At 41.9% G+C, this 14,609-nt stretch overlaps 1 protein-coding gene across 1 annotated transcript; it reads right to left on the bottom strand.

Moving 5' to 3' along the window:
* Positions 1-6,992: 6,992 nt before the first annotated feature.
* On the bottom strand, positions 6,993-11,621 carry LOC117308842 (kelch repeat and BTB domain-containing protein 6). Its single transcript, XM_033843647.2, has one exon. It carries the CDS (start codon positions 11,399-11,401, stop codon positions 9,314-9,316), a length of 2,088 nt encoding a protein of 695 aa, XP_033699538.1. The 5' UTR covers positions 11,402-11,621; the 3' UTR covers positions 6,993-9,313.
* Positions 11,622-14,609: the final 2,988 nt, after the last annotated feature.

Below are 14,609 nucleotides of genomic sequence, written 5' to 3'. Positions count from 1 at the left end.
ATTACCATTACTTTGAGCACTTTATCAGGTAAGTCATTATCTTCATTTCATTAAGGTCTTTTTTCTGGGGTTGTATCTGGTTCTTTTGTTTGGAAAATATTCCTCTGTTTCTTAATTTTCTTTGACTCTCTGTGTTGGTTTCTGTGCATCAGATAAAACAGCCATCTCTCCCAGTTTTGTTTTGTTTGTTTGTTTGTTTGGTTGGTTTTTTTTTTGGTCGCTCAGCCTATGGGATCTTAGTTCCCTGACCAGGGATTGAACCCGGACCCCGAGCAGTGGAAGCACGGAGTCCTAACCACTGGACTGCCAGGGAATTCCCCCTCTCCCAGTTTAGAAAGAGTAGCCTTGTGTTAGAGATGAATCTTGCCATTCGGCATGGCTTGAGCTCCTGATTGCCTCTCAAACTTTTTTTTTTTAAATTTATTTATTTTTGGCTGCTTTGGGTCTTCGTTGTGGTGCATGGGCTTCTCATTGTGGTGGCTTCTCTTGTTGCGGAGCACGGGCTCTAGGACGCACAGGTTCAGTAGTTGTGGCGCAGGGGCTTAGTTGCTCCGCGGCATGTGGGATCTTCCCGGGCCAGGGCTCGAACCTGTGTCCCCTGCATTGGCAGGAGGATTCTAAACCACTGAGCCACCAGGGAAGTCCCGTTTCTCAAACTTCTGTGCTTATCCAAATCACAGTCCTTATTCTTGGTGGCTTCTAGCAGATTCGGGTGCGCCAAGACCCATTATTGTTCCAAAGGCATGGGAAATGCCCACGCACATGTTCAGGCTCCCAAACGACTACTAATTTCTTGTCCCTTCAGGTCCCCAGTGCAGGCTAATTGGAAGCCTGACCTTCAGGCAGCAACTGCTGCCTAGCTCTACAGTCCAGCCCCTATCAAAGGGAAACCAGGAGCTGGGTATTTGAGCCTATTCACTCTGTGCTGAGCCAGAGGGAATCACTGCTGGGAACACTTGTGCACCCATATAAAAATGCCTCTTTGTTCTCTGTGGTCTCAGGGGACTCATAACTGCTGAGCCCCATCATCATCCAGAGCTAGGAGATTTAGGACCAGTCCCTCAGCTTGTAGCCATAGAAGGTGGGGTGCTAGATATGTTGACAAACTCTTTTCACAGCGTATCCGGAGACTTGGCTTTATGGCTGGGGTGAGCTAGGCGGGGAGAAGGCACAGGAAGGAGAATGCACATGCCCGTTCAGACCCTCACATGATGACTAATTATACGCCTTGTCAGCTCTCAGGTATGGGCTAATTCGAAGCCCAAACCTTGGGCAGAAGCTGGAAAATTATGCAAATACCTTCCAGGGAGAAACTGAGAGCCTTGCATTTTTGTCTGTTCCCTGTGTGTTGAGCCTGCTGACATTTCTGTATCAAACTGCCCCTTGGTTTAATGGGGCTCCAGGGTAGTTGTGGAAGCTGGGCCCTGTTGGCTTCCAGAGCAAGGTGGCTTGGCAGCCAGTCCTTCAGGTGGCAGCCAGGTAAGCTGCGGTGCTGGATGTGTGGACAAGCTCCTTCCAGAGAGAAGCTGGAGACTTGTTTGTATTGCTGGAGCAAGCTTTAGACAGCAAGCAGGGGGACTGCCCAGGGCTCCTTCAGTCTCCTGGGAGAATCCCAGTCAACATCCATACACAAGCTGATTAGAAGCTGGACCTTCAGGCAGTAGCTGGGAAAGTATGCAGTAAAGCTCCTTTCAGGGAGAAACTAGAGGAGGGGTGTTTTTGCCTGTCCCCTCTGTGCTGAGCCCATGGAAGTACTTGAGTACCCATTTGACATCACTCCTTTTTTTAATGTGGTCCTGGAGGCCTTGCAAATGACAAGGCTGGCTGGTTGGTTCCCCAAGGCTCCCCAAGCTATGTGATTTGGGATGCAGGCCCTTGGGTGGCACCCTTCGAATTTGTGGCACTTGATACACGGTCCAAACTCTTCACTCCCGAGGGAAAAATGGGGCACTGGGGGCTCCCTCCTGAATGCAAAAGCTCTATTTTCTTTTTGTAAGTTAATGTATCAATATTACGGATTTTGTATATTTGTTTGATAGTTTGGCTAATCTGACTCAGTACCCAAATCCAACCAAATCAAGGTGCAGTAATTACTGAATACCCTAACTTCTAAAGGAGAGAACTAGACTTGGGAATTGGTGATTCTGTCAAGAACTGTTGCAAGATCTGTGTGGCTGGACGTCTGATCCTGCCCTGGAGAACCCTTCCCTTCCATCCTGCCCTGGAGAATCCTTCCCTTCCACTGGGCCATTTTCAATTTTTACAATAGGCAGATATCTAGGTTTAGCTGTCTCAAAGTTTTGACATCTCAGCTAATGTGTAGGATTCAGAGCTTATTTAAAAGAGTAACAGTGCATGGAGATTTCTAGAAGACTAAAATGAAGTTCTTAAAAATATGTTAATCAGACTGATTCACTTTGTTATAAAGCAGAAACTAACACATCATTGTAAAGCAATTATACTCCAATAAAGATATTAAAATATATATATATATGTTAATCAAAATACCCCAGGTGTTCAGGTACCCAAATCTGCAATCTTGACATTACAGACGATACCATCCCCCCCTTATCTTTCTCTTTGTCTTCCTGACAGTATCCCCATTGTATATTATTTGTTGAAGATCGTTGCATGTACTAAAGTGTTACTGCTTTTATAATGTCAAAGCCCAGTAGGTAAGCTAAATGCAGTATCACTTCTTTTAAATAAAGTTATGGGACAGTTTCCTGATGGGTATCACAACTGTATGTATAACAAAAGCATCAGAACTGCACAGAGAAAGGGTGTAGTGAAGTATTTTTCATAGGATCTACTTGGAACTAGGTGGTAACTGACTCTCCATACTGCATGTGACCAAAACCTACAGAAAAGAAAATACAGCATAACATACATGTAAAATCCCATTAAGGTATCCATCATTAGAAAATAGACTCTGCTGGGAATTCCTTGGCAGTCCAGTGTTTAGGACTCTGCGCTCTCCACTGCTGAGGGCCTGGGTTCCTTCTCTGGTCAGGGAACTAAGATCCCACAAGCCACGCAGCCAAAAAAAAAAAAAAGAAGACTCTGCCTTTTAAAAACTACAATCATGCCTTGTTGAATGGGCCAGAAAAACCCTGTTTTATTGAACTGATAATGAGTTTTCTATGATGACTAACCCAGTTTAATAAAACTCTTCTCAATTCTTGCCACTAAAATATGAATGGAAGGAAGAATGAGGTTGGAAAAGACCTCACTTTGAAACTTTTCCGAGCAAATCTCAATTTTTGCAAGGCTATTATCATTTGCTAACTTAACATGAAATTTAAGAAACAAGCAAGGACTGGGAATTCCCTGGTGGTCCGGTGGTTAGAACTTCGTGCTTCCACTGCAGGGGGAAACAGGTTCGATCCCTGGTGGGGAACTAAGATCAGGGAGGGAGGGACGGAGGGAGGGAGGGAGGGACGGAGGGAGGGAGGGAGGGACAGAGGAAGGAAGAAACAAGGAGGAGAAAAAGAAACTATTTAAGCTGTAACAGAGCTTTTTTAGAGTTTGTCTTGTAGCAATTAACTTTCAAAACTTCCTTAATAACTTGGTCAGAACACCCAAGTGAATTCACAGGTGCTTATGGAAAGGTGGAGAACTTGGAGGAAATATGAAAGGGTTGAGAGGAGAGATGTGAGTCATACTGCTTAATTTCCCCTAGCCTTTGTTGATTTGAACAGATTCGTCTCTGTTCTAATTCTCTGCCATCTTTATAAAAGATAGAGAAATATAGTGTCAGAAATGTGATTTATAATAGCATCATTACTCCATAATTGAAAACGCTGCGTGTTTGGTTGTCTAGGAGAATATGCCCATCAGAAATAACCTGTAGCTCTGGAGGCCAGTGGGTTGCTATGACAACCAGACAAAAGAGTTTAATAATAGCTCTCCCTCATAGCTGGAAAATTGACAAAAAGATGAGAGCTCTGAATGCAAGTGTTTCTCATATAAATGCAAACAAGCACGAAATACATTTCTTTCTTTGTTCAACAAACATTTATGGAATGCGGATGATGTGCCCGGCACTATGTTAGGAGCTGTGGAAAAGACAGACGCGGTTCCTCCGTGAAGAGTGCACAGTTTAGTTCAGGAGACATATAATAAAGAGTAAACAGATCAATACATGGAATAACGCCAGCATGTGAGGAGGCCATACAGGAAAGTAATGGGAGTGGGATACTAAACAAGCAGTATCTAGTACAGAATATGGAGAAGAACCCAGTCACAGCATATATCAAAAATCTTGTCTTTAGACAAGAAATGAAACAGAGAATGGAGTCATATTCTTCATTCATGTACTAATAGAAATACAACTACTAACACAAGTATTACTTACTCTTCACTTGCAGGCGGACGTTAGGGTTCCATGTGAAAATCAGGTTGTTTGAGTCTTTTTAAAATAAGTATGGCTATCTGTAATGAAAATTATGATGATAAAAGTTATATACTTGACAGAAGCAATTACTCAAAATGTTCTCTGGCAGCTGTTTTGAAGTTTTCACAAACACAAAAAGTGACACTATATGTGTATATTGCATGAACTATGATTAACCTGAAGTCAGTATAAGAATTCAAAAAAACAAAAAGAATTCAGCAAGAAACTAAGTTTTGAATAGACTATTGTGGTTAATTGGTCTGGGCTTCAACAGAGGGGGAGAGGAGTAGCTTATACTCACACAGCACTGCAAAGATGATCCAGGCACAGAAAATGCTACGATGCTGCTAAACAGCCTATTTTGCTCTAAGAAATGTCCAGTTTTCATCATTACTCTATAATTGATATCTCACATTTTAATTAGAAGCAACGTTTGCTGTTTAAGATAATTAATACTGCCATTGATTACACAGAGCCATTTTTCAGTACTCTTTGCCTTCCTTTTAGGAAGCTGGAACATTCTACGATATAATGCCAATATAAGACTGGCTCATGATGTAGGGTACCAGTACACACTGAGCCTAGAAGGCTTTATTTAATCAAAACAATATGAAGTGCCCTTGCCTCTTCTGTACAGAGCGGCAGCGGGAGCCCAGGGAGCTCTCTGAGTGTTTCTGGGGTAGGACGGAGGCCTAGCCATCTTGCCTTGACTGCAGTAACTGCTGGGATGGTGTTATCACTCTGGCTGCCATGTGACAAAACCTGGCCTGACAGATGGTGTGATAGAGACTGCTGTTTAACCTAATAGCCTTTCCCCTCATTCTGTAAGAAGGAACCCTTGAAGTTTAACTAGATACATGTTGACCCAGAACAAAGACTACCTCTCCTAGGCACTCTTGCTGCTAGGTATGTCCATGTAGTTAAGATCTGGCCAGTGTCACGCAACTGAAGCAATGCTCACGACTTCCCTCACAGGGAAGGGTCGTGTCCTCCCCTCCCCCTTCCTCCCCTTTTAATGGCTGGAATGTGGACACAAGGGTGAACCGGCTTGGACCATGTGGGTCGGGACAACACCCCAAGGGTAGCAGAACAAGAAAACAGAAAAGCCTGGGTGCCAGTCAACTTTCTAGATGAGGGATAACACAACAGATTAGACTTTGACATGAGAAATTTCATATGAGAAACTTACTTACACAATTACAGGTCTCCATTACATACAACCGCCCCTATATTCTAATCAACGCACAAAATGAGGAAACACATTCCCCCATGATATCTTCTCTGTACAAAGAAAGCCCTGAGGACGCTGAGACCCTGGATCAGGCTGTACCTGAAGTGAGCGCCACGGCTGAATTTTTCAGTTACAGTATGCGAAAACAAAATTCTATTCTATTTTCTTAAGATGATCTAAATTAAGGTGATATTAATTTATCTGAGAGTCCTGGCTCTTCTTTTTCTTCAAGGCACAAACATATCTGTTTTGGAAGAAATACTTTGCCTGACATTTACATAGTCCTTTTAAACTAGTTTTCCTACAATTAATGAATAGTTTGCCCAAAAGAATATTCCTGATTGATATAGTGGGTCTGAGCAGCAATTTTAGCTTTAGAGGTGAGAATGAAAAATGGTGACTCCGATACAGACAGGTGACTCCCCACAGACTAGGCTGTTTTAGGACAAAATGTCTCAGATATGGATGGAATGTTATACAACAGTATCTGTTTCCTACTCTCCCTGTGCCTTGGACCATGTTGAGTCCTCAAGGTTAAAGATGTGAGGAATGGAAGTTTGATGAAACAGATAAGAATGACAAAGGGCGCAGAGTAAAGGAGGGGGGCCCTTCCCCCTATTCTGCACAAACCTATGCCTCCATGGTACTCTGAGGTTTGGCAACTTCGGTGAACAGTGTCTTTTGCTTTTTATTATTATTAAAAAAAACAATTGGTTTGTATACATGGAACCCTCTAGTTGGTTCTAAAAATGACACTGATTCTTTTAGGTTTCTACTGATAGTCACATTTTCTGTAAGTAAGGTTGCTTCCTCATACTTCCCTGCTTTATCATATTTGCTCTAACAAATGTTCCTTTAAAGTTAGTTAGAATGATGAAAGGGTTAAAGGTTTTACGCAGGTATGGGGAGGAGAGACTGTCACAAGTGCTCTTATCTTGAGTCTGATGAGCTTCAGAAGTAGTCATACTTTTATAATTTCAGGGATGTTATGACACCGGCCTTTTTCTTGGGAGTAGATCAAAAGTGTTCCCCAGATTCTCAACAAGATCAGGTACAAATATTTCTACTTTACCCTTTTGGAAATCCTAACACCACTTATGGTTTGAACTTAAAAGAATTTTTTAAAATTGGGGTCCTTTGAACTTTTCAGACTACAGGGACAGATACGAAAGATAATTAACATCATTCTAAATCTTACAAATAGCAGTCCTACAAACATATTTATTAAAAGATGTGATTAATTGGAAAACAGAGACAAGGGTACTTTCCAGTCAAGAAGGGATTTCAACACTGCTAGTTGTCATTCACTGTACAAGCAAGGGTTTTATACATTTAACAGAAACAATGAATTAAAAAATCAGAAAGTCTAGATTCTAGTATGTTTTATTTGTAACTAATCACATACAAATCACTTATCCGTAAAATAATGATTAACAACTATTCTCTAATTCACAAATATAGCACGAAACCAAATTCTTCCCAAGAAAATCTCTTTGTAAACCAAGATATTACTACTATTTCGCTTAGGCTTTAACTTAAAGGTTGAAAATGACAATTGGAGAATCTGTCTTTTATCAATCAGTTGCACACCTTAATTCTGCAGAAGGATAGTCTGGTTGAGATCATCACTGTTCTATTTCAACCCGACAAAGGAAAAAGCTATCAACAAGAAGTTCCTGGTGAAGAAAAAGTTGGCCAAAAAAATAACCCTATCAGCTTTGTGTTAAGGACACTGCCGAAAACAACCCTGATGTCAAATGGAACAAAATTGAGCCTCAGGCAACTAAAAGCATGTCTGTCCTTCTGAAGGAACACATACTGGTAGGATAAGCAAGCATCTTATTTCACTAAAAATGTTGAACAGGAATGTCTTGTAGAATCTTCAAACAGCCCATCAAAATGGCTAAGAAATATCTTTAAAAAAAAAAACAACCTTTTACGTCTTCCTCTCTGTTTTCATCCTATGGTATTTCAATAAAAAATCCAGTTCCCTACCAGAAAGAGCACATTCCTCTGTACTCTGCCCGGGTGTAAGAAATGTTAGCACGCTGTCACTAGAGAATAAACACAGAAGAGGAATTATCATGTCACTGAATGAAGATTCAGGGAGATCATTCTGATTGTGTGTAGAAAAAGTTATACACCATAAACATCTGGTCACTTATCATGTATATGTATCAATAACAACTATATCTAATAAACCCTCAAGAGGTAAGCACTTATGTTTTCATGTATTTAACAATGTAAGTCTTGTGTGATTTATTCTCTATTTCTGGACTTTCTTTCCCTTACATATGCTGACAGAAACAAAGACTGGAGCATGGTTCATAGAGAAACACAGAACAGATACAAATACCATAATAAAATAGCCTTGTACACCACTGCATAGAGAAATATTTTAGACGAAATATACTTTCACTACTGGCCCCAAATGCTATCATCCACTTATGTTATTGAACTGTAAACTTTTAATAGAAAAATACCTTTAAGCTGATAATAACATTTAGCGACTTACAAAACTGACAGAATTTTTCAATGCTACACAAAACAGTTCTATACACAACTTAGAGTTTGAAAATTCTTTGCTGGCACTTGATCTTATAGTTGACAGACACAATAGCTACTGATTTCAATAAAATACTGTTCTTAACTAATATATACTTTCAAAACCAATATTACTCACAAAACAGTAAAGAATAATCACATCTTGTTGACAAATCTTCTAAGATAAACACCAAAACTGTACAGCCAAAATATTTTAAGAATCACATAAACTTTTTAGGACAGTGGATAAAAATTTTCACAATCATGTCCAGTGAAAAAAGGATTATTCCTCTGATTCAGTGAAGCATGTATCAAGTATAGATTTAAAATATGAACCTACAAAGCAAGTTACTGGGTTTTTGTTTTTTTTTTTAAAAAGGTTTTTAGATGATTGGTGACACTACTAGAATGGAATTTTTTTAAATGGAAAATTGGTCACTATTTGCAAATTACACGTTATATTACAGATTTAAAACTGAAATTTCTTTTCAAAAAGTAGAATCCTGTTTTTTTGTTTTTACTTTCAGTGAGCGTATGACCATTCTATATATTATCACAAATGAAATCACCATTCAGTCACATTAAACATATGTATTTTTTTTTCACAAAAGAGGAGAAAACTGAACTAAAACTTAGCAGACTATATGTGTTAGAACACATTTTGTAAAAACCCACTAGTTTAAAGTTTTGGAAATCTACTACACTGTTCTGAAGGAAAATATATGCTTTCCAACCCTCTCTAATAATTCCTAACCAATCAGTTTTTCTATTGTAGAAATTAAAATTCAAGTTGAAGTATTTGTGGCACAAGACAGAATGTAAGATTTAATAATAGAAGACTATTGATTACAACTAACTTATATTGTCATCAAACATAAACATACTAAACAATCAACACTGGACTTTTAGAACAGTAAATTATTAAATAGGTTGATTTCTTTTAATGTTTAAATTCTGTAACATTAAATTACGTTAGTATTTCAAACAATACCCTTTCTAAACCAAACCTGAAATTAATCAACTTTTTTTCTTTTTTTTTTTTCCAGCAAAACGAAAGGGTCTCTTTAAGATACCTTCCAAAGCAGTAAAAACACCTTAGAGTTTCAGCTTATCTATAACACACTCTGCTGACCCTGCGCATTTCACTGAGGGGCTACCTGAACCCACAAATCATCATCAGATAAAGAACTTGAACTTCCTGACTCAGAGTCCAGCTCACTGAATCCACCTAAATCCCACTCAGTGCTAGATTCACTGGGCACTTCTTCCTCCTCAGTGAGAAAACTCTGACCAGGTTCAAGGCAGGAAGGATAAACGCGAGCTGAGAGGCAAAAAAAGTTAGAATCAAACTGGAACAGGCCTAATGTGGTACCTATATTAATCCACTGGTCACCCCTAATATCATATTCATACACGGTCACCCGGTTCTTTTTCCACTGCGGGGTGCGTGAGGTGATCAGCAACAGTTTTTGGCCATGATTGATAATCCGGTAGTTGTTAGTCTCTGACACCAAGGGAATGTTATTAATCTGCCTCCACTCTCCTCTGACTGGATTGTAGACCTTCATGACAGGGATGTCGCAGATGCAATAGATCTCATCATTGAAGACACAGGCTTCCTGAAAATCATTGCGCTTCAGAGAAACACACTTCAGCCACATATTGTGGCTGGGATCAAAGCAGAACATGCGCTTACTATTGAGAGCGTAAAGATAGTTTTGAATTACCATCAGATCGAAGGAAATAAAAGAATGGGGCAGGGGAGCCACCAGTGCCCACTGGTTCCTCTGGACACTGTAGCACTCCACCTCCTTCAGTTTAATGCCGGTAATAGGGTCTCGCCCACCCAAAATGTAAATGTAGCCATTGAGGTATGCCACATCCATGCCCTCACGGCAGAGCAGGCGGTCAGCAAGTTGCTGCCAACTATTCTGGGCTGGTTTATACACCCAGAGGTCTTTCCTGGGCTGGGCGGCCAGATAGATGTCATGGTCTGGAGAGACACAGACAGCTAAGGTGGTCACAGTCCTAGTGTGAGCAAGGCAGGTCAAAGGTGATGGCACTTTGTAAATGTCCCCCGAGTATGGGTCACAGCACAGAAAGGGATCTCTGGGATGTCCAAAGAAGATCACCATCTTCTTGGCATACACACCCAGCCTCTGGGGTGGATTTTCTGCCACCGATACAACAGAGCTGCTGCTGCAGCCGCCGCCGCCACCAGCGCCGCTAACGACACTGCTAACGCCGCCGCCGCCGCTGCTGCTGCTGCCACCGCTGCTGCTCTCTGGCTTTGGCACCAGAGACTTGCACAACGTGTCACCATATCGCATCTGCCGGGCCCCTTCAACAAGGTCCAGACAGTACTTCTTCACCATGGTGTTGGTCAACAGCCCCTCCAGGTAATTCCGATCTTCATCGGTGAAGTGTGTCCAGCGGACACACTTGAAGACTTCTGCAGCGCTGGGACCCCGCTCCTTGGGAGCCGCCTCCAACCACTGCACCGCCACGTGGCACACGGTCTGCTCATGCTCGATGTTTAGGCTGTCCAGGCGCAGGACAGTCAGAAGTTGGGCCAGGGTCAGATCTGCCAGAGACTCCTCCCGAATCGAACTCATCTGGCTGAGCTGCTTGAAGTTGTGGGCTATAAACGACTGAGCCTGTGATCGCAGCTTGCGATGGCCAAAGGCGTCGGCGAACTTGAAGATGGCCGTGCAGTTGGCCAGGTCAAGGCGGCGGGCTAGGAAGGAGGCACAGGCTTCACGCACATACTCGAGCTGCAGCATGTCGGAGGCGGCGTACAGGCGCTCCACGTTGGATTCACTCAGAGACACACGACCCGTGTAGCAGTAATCGACCAGCACCTCGAAGGACTCGGCATCCACATCGTGCATGGTCACGTTCGTCTGGTGACTTTCGTACATGCCGCCGGTGAACATGCTCTTGAAGTAGGGACACGCGGCAGCCAGCACGTTACGGTTGCAGGGGAAGAGGCGGCCCGTGCCAGGCCCGCTGCCAGGCGTGACCACCTCGATGGTCACATCACAGAGCAGCCGCGCGTCGTAGAAGGACTTGAGCTGGGCCAGCAGGGCTGCGGAATGGGCCGTGTCCTTCAGCTCCTCCGGGCCCGTGAAAAAAGCTGAAACCGTGGGTTTGTGAACCCTTTTGGGCCGCTTCCCGCCGCGGGGACTGGCAAGGCGGCGAGAGCGCGAAGCTTCTTCCCGGGACTGCATGGTGGAGATGCTGGCGGAGAGCTGAGGACGAGTACGGGTGCAAGGACCGGGCTCTGGCGCCTCCTCACCCTCTGCTCGCTGACGCTAAGACCGCGGTGTCTCCGGAGAGACTGCAGCACGGGTCCATTTATTTAAGTCAGCCCTAAGCCGCGGTGCCGCCTCCCTCGACCGCGTAGACCGCGTCCGACTCACCCGTTTCCAGTTCCACGCCCTTTCTCCGCCTCAGCTCGCCCTCACAGGACCTACTGGCTGGAACCGAGCGATCCGCCACCGCCGCGCTGGCAACACCAGTAGGCGTCCAGGAGAACTACGGCTCCCAGGTTACCTTTCGCGCCTCGAGGCACGACGGGGCCCTCCGGACTCTGCGGCATAGGCTGCGGCACCAGCTGCGGCACGGGCTGCGGCACGGTAGCCGCTTTGCATGTTGGGAGTAGTAGTAGCCGCAACAACATCGCGAGATTGTCGGCTGTTCATTGTTTTGGATGACGGAGTTAGAAATCGCTAATTCTCTTCTATTCGGTGTTATGGTTTCGAACTTTGGGTGTGGAATTCAGTTTAGATACCCGTTCTAGTGTTTATTAGTTGTTTGACTTCTCAGAGTTCTTGTTTTTGAAGACGTTAATAGCAATAGTATTTCATAGCGTGTGACGATTGAACTAAATTGCGTAGGTGATATACCTCTAAACGTAGGCTGGATATACTTGCTCTGAATAAATATTTGTTGATTAGTAGAATAACATACTTATACGTAGTACCCATAATATAAAGGTTCAATAAGTTTTAGCTTTTCTTCTAACGTTTATGAAAGATGTAGCAACCTCTCATTTGAAATCATGAGCCTGTAGGAAAATGGGAAAAACCCTGCAGGTTTCTGCAGAGATACCTTTAAGTTTTGGGGGTTTTGTTTTTTTAATAAATAGATTTTAAGATCAGTTTTAGGTTTACTGGAAAATCCAACAGAAAGCTACAGGAAGCTCCCACATATTCCACCCCTTCTCAGTTTCCGCTGTTTACAACATATTGCATTAGTGTGTGCCGTTGTTACAAGTGATGAACTTAACACTGATATATCATTAATTAAAGCGTGTAGTTTAATGTTAGGGTTTACTCTTTGTGTTGTACAGGTCTATGGGTTTTGAAAAATGTATGTCATGTACCTATCATCATTACAGTAATATACAGAATCGTTTCACGGTCCTAAAAATCCTCTGTTCAATCTACTTATGCCTCCTCTTCCTTGCCCCCAGCCCCTGGGAAACATTGATCTTTTTATTGTCTAGTTTTATCTTTTCCAGAGTGTCTTGCAGTTGGAATATATCTTCTTTCACTTGGTAATATTCAGTTAAGATTCCCATGTCTTTTCACGGTTTGATAGTCATTTCTTTTTATCATTGAGTAATATTCCATTGTGTACGTACACCAGTTTACTTATCTATTTCCCTGCTAAATGACATTTTGTTAGCTTTGAATTTTTGCAATTATGAATAAAGCTGCTATAAACACTCGTGTTGGTTACTGCATGGACATAAGTTTTCAACTCATTTTGGTATACGCCAAGGACTGTGACTGCTGGATCACATGGTAATACTATGTTTAACTTTGTAAGGAAGTGCCAAAATGTTTTCCAAAGTGGTGGCTTGTACTGTTTTGCATTCCCACCAGCAATTAATGAGCGTTCCTATTGTTCCACATCCTCCCTAGCATTTGGTATTGTCAGTATTTTGGATTTTACACTGTGCAGCCTTTAAACTTGCCTCTCTGGGAGAAAATTCTGAAGGATCTGATCATATTTTAAACATCTAGCAATATCTGCAGGGCTGTTCAACTGTGGTCTCAGCAGTATGTATGAATTTTCTCAAGTACGCAAATCAAGAATTTGTGGTCTCACAAAATCTATATTTCATGTTCCAGAAGTAGGGCTGAAGTATATTTCATTAATTAAATAATTAATTCTTAATTAATTAATTCTTAAATAATTAATGAATTAATTCATTCATTAATTAAATCAAGAATTTGTGGTCTCACAAAGTCTATATTTCATGTTCCAGAAGTAGTGCTGAAGTATTTTCATTAATTAAATAATTAATTCTCTTCTAATCCAGTATAGCTCCTTTCACTACCATCCCCAAATTAACTGAAGATTCTGGAATTCTAGTTATTAAGGAGAATTTTAAATAAAAATATTTAACAAAGAGACCCTGTACTGTGTGGGATCCTAAGAGTTCAGCATCATACATACCCAAACATCCCTTGAATTAGTCTGGTCTAATGTATGCTTTACAAAAGTGTTTTTATATTTGTATTTATCAACATTGTTTCACTATAAAATCGTCAAAATAAATTGTGCTCAGTCATTGAGTTTTAACTTTTTCATATGTGCCTCTAACAGTGTAATTTGCTTTCGACTGCTTTTCACAAAATTCAAAACATTTATTAGACACTGTGCTGTAAGGCCTACAGCAGTATTGTTCAGTAGCATTTTCTGTGATGACGAAAACGTTCTATGTCTGGGTTATCCATTATGGTAGCCATTAGCCACATGTGGCTCTTAAACACTTGAAATGTGGCTAATGCAACTGAGGACTGAAGTTTTCATTTTAGAAACAAAGCATTGGCAGCAACAAATCTTTTCAACAAATCTCCCAAAACAACTGGATCATAATGGAAAAAAATTAACCTTGAAACTGACAGCGTTGAACTTTACCTAATCCCTGTGCCACAGGACAAACAGTGATGATTAAGAAATCTCTTCAACCTTTTTTTTTTTTCTCCCTGGAGATGATCCTATCCTTTTGTGATTGGAAATAGGTAACTGCGGCAAACCACCTTCTCCTGCGTGACTTAGAGGAGAGTCATTGTCTACTCTTTCTCATGACTACCATAGGGCTCACAGAGGAGCCCCTTATTTACCTGCGAGAAGGTTAAACACAGACGTTTCCATTTTTGCCTGAACCTGCCAACAAGGCCAGACACAGGGTCTCTAACTCCAAGTCCTTTGTCTCATGAATGATTAACTGAGATTAGAAGTGCGCCCACGGAAATTCCCTGGCGGTCCAGTGGTTAGGACCCGGTGCTCTCACTGCTAGGCCCAGGTTTGATCCCTGGCCGGGGAACTATGATCTCACAAGATGCGCTGTGAGGCAAAAAAAAAAAAAAAAAAAAGAAGTGCGCCCAAACTAGCTAGACACCAAAATACACATTTCCTAGT

The sequence above is a fragment of the Tursiops truncatus genome, chromosome 18 (genome assembly GCF_011762595.2).
Source record: "Tursiops truncatus isolate mTurTru1 chromosome 18, mTurTru1.mat.Y, whole genome shotgun sequence".
In the NCBI taxonomy this organism is placed as follows: domain Eukaryota; kingdom Metazoa; phylum Chordata; class Mammalia; order Artiodactyla; family Delphinidae; genus Tursiops; species Tursiops truncatus.
This window is presented reverse-complemented; position numbering and strand designations above follow the sequence as displayed.

Excerpts from the sequence above, each read along its gene's own strand:
- LOC117308842 (XM_033843647.2), bottom strand. The coding sequence starts at position 11,401 with ATGCAGTCCCGGGAAGAAGCTTCGCGCTCTCGCCGCCTTGCCAGTCCC.